Source organism: Myotis davidii, unplaced genomic scaffold, assembly GCF_000327345.1.
Source record: "Myotis davidii unplaced genomic scaffold, ASM32734v1 scaffold2707, whole genome shotgun sequence".
In the NCBI taxonomy this organism is placed as follows: Eukaryota; Metazoa; Chordata; class Mammalia; order Chiroptera; family Vespertilionidae; genus Myotis; species Myotis davidii.
In genome coordinates, this window is record NW_006297818.1 from 107,865 (window position 1) to 110,092 (window position 2,228).

Consider the following 2,228-nt stretch of genomic DNA (forward strand, 5'->3'; position numbering starts at 1 on the left):
TGTTACCTCCCAGTGGCTGAAGATGAGCTGCGGGCTGGCCAGGCCGCTGGTCCGCTTGCGGATCTCGTCGGCGAAGCCGAAGCTCTCGGCCACAGGCAGTGCAGCCTTGATGATGAACATGTCCGTGCCCTCCTTCATCTCCTCCTGCAGCACGCGGCCCTCCCTCTTGGACAGGACGGCGTAGACCCGGCCTGCAACACCAAGTCTCTTAGCCCCACGAGCCCCGCGAGGCAGTGCTGCCTCACGGGCCCGGGGACAGTCCACGAGCGAACTGAGGTCTGTTCCCCATCATGGTGGTTTCCGCCCCGGCTGGTGTGGCTCAGTGGATGGAACGGCGGCCTGGGGACTGAAGGGTCCCAGGTTCGATTCCGGTCAAGGGCATGTACCTGGGTTGCGCGCACTTCCCCAGTAGGGGACGTGCAGGAGGCAACTGATCGATGTTTCTCTCTCATCGATGTTTCTTCTCTATCCCTCTCCCTTCCTCTCTGAAATCAATAAAATATATAGTAAAAGTAATAACAGTAATAATGTTGGTTTCCAAAAGCATGGATGCTTTATAAGTGTTTATTTAAAAAGCAAAGCATGCCGAAACCGGTTTGGCTCAGTGGATAGAGCGTCGGCCTGCGGACTGAAAGGTCCCAGGTTCGATTCCGGTCAAGGGCATGTACCTGGGTTGCGCGCACTTCCCCAGTGGGGGATGTGCAGGAGGCAGCTGATCGATGTTTCTCTCTCATCGATGTTTCTAACTCTCTATCTCTCTCCTTTCCTCTCTGTAAGAAATCAATAAAATATATTTAAAAAAAAAAATAAAAAGCAAAGCATGACCCGGCCGGTGTGGCTCAGTGGTTAAGCATAGACCTAGAAACCAGGAGGTCAGTGGTTCGATTCCCAGGCAGGGCACATGCCCGGGTTGCGGGCTCCATCCCTAGTGTGGGGCGTGCAGGAGGCAGCCGGTCCATGATTCTCTATCATCATGGATGTTTCTCTCTCTCTCCCTCTCCCTTCCTCTCTGAAATCAGTAAAAATCTTTTTAAAAAAAGAGAGAATAAAATGAAACAGCTCTTGCGATGGGCCTTCCTCAGGTCCAGGCTCAGCTTAAGAACAAACTAAAAATCCCACAGGCCGCCTGGCCACACCCCCTCCCTCGCAGCCCCGCCCTCCCACCTGGGCAGCTCCCCACTTCCTCAGTGTGTGCTCTCACTCCACAGGCGCCCGGCTGTTAAAGCTGCGGAAACTCCACCACCATCTCCCCATTCCTGGCCCAATGCCCTCCCTTAGCCCGCATTCTCCTGCCTCGCCTGTGGTTTCGGGAGCTCCTGATCACCTCTTCCGACAACGCTCCAGATGTAGCCCCTTCCCAGGCCCCTGCCCTGGCCAGCACTCTCCCCTCTACTCCAGTGATTCTTTTGTTTGTTTTAATATATATATATTTTCTTATTTCAGAGAGGAAGGGAGAGAGAGAAACATCCATGATGAGAGAGAATCATGGATCAGCAGCCTCCTGCACGCCCCCCACTGGGGATGGAGCCCCCAACCCGGGCCTGTGCCCTGACCGGGAATCGAACCCTGACCTCCTGGTTCCTAGGTCGACACTCAGCCACTGAGCCGCACCGGCCGAGCTAAGAAAAGTTTTAAGGTGGCTGATTAAATACAACAGTGTGTTGTGTGTGAGTGTGTGTGCGTGTGTGTGGACATCAGTGCGTGTGTGTGTGGACATCAGTACGTGTGAGTGTGTGGATATCAGTGTGTGTGTGTGTGAGTGTGTGTGTGTGTATGAGTGTGTGTACTCTCACAGAACATCATTTAAACATTCAGGCTGCACTAACTCACATATGAGCATAAATACCAAAATCTTTAAAATATTTTAGCAAATTCCAGCAATGTGTTAATATGATAATGCGTTTTGATCAAATATTTCAGAAAGAATAGGTTGACTCAATGTTAGGAAACAAATTAATCCATATCTATACTAGTAAAAGCCTAAGCAACCAAATGACCAGTTGACCAGTTGCTATGATGCGCACTGACCACCAGGGGACAGATGCTCAATGCGGGAGCTGCCCCCTGGTGGTCAGTGCGCCCTCACAGCCAACCTCCCACAGTCCTCGCCCCGGCCAGCTGGCCACCCCGATCAGCCCCGATCACCGGCCAGGCCGAGGGACCCCACCCGTGCCTGAATTCATGCACCGGGCCTCTAGTCTATTATAAAAGAGATTGGAAAAGTGCTA

At 52.6% G+C, this 2,228-nt stretch overlaps 1 protein-coding gene across 1 annotated transcript in view; it reads right to left on the minus strand.

The window, feature by feature from the left end:
- EFL1 (elongation factor like GTPase 1) overlaps nucleotides 1-2,228 on the minus strand; it is a 56,722-nt gene that overhangs the window by 3,056 nt on the left and 51,438 nt on the right. Inside the window, exon 18 of the mRNA XM_006773570.2 lies at nucleotides 7-191. Coding sequence (XP_006773633.1) covers nucleotides 7-191 — 185 coding nt within the window. The remainder of the gene's footprint in view (nucleotides 1-6; nucleotides 192-2,228) is intronic.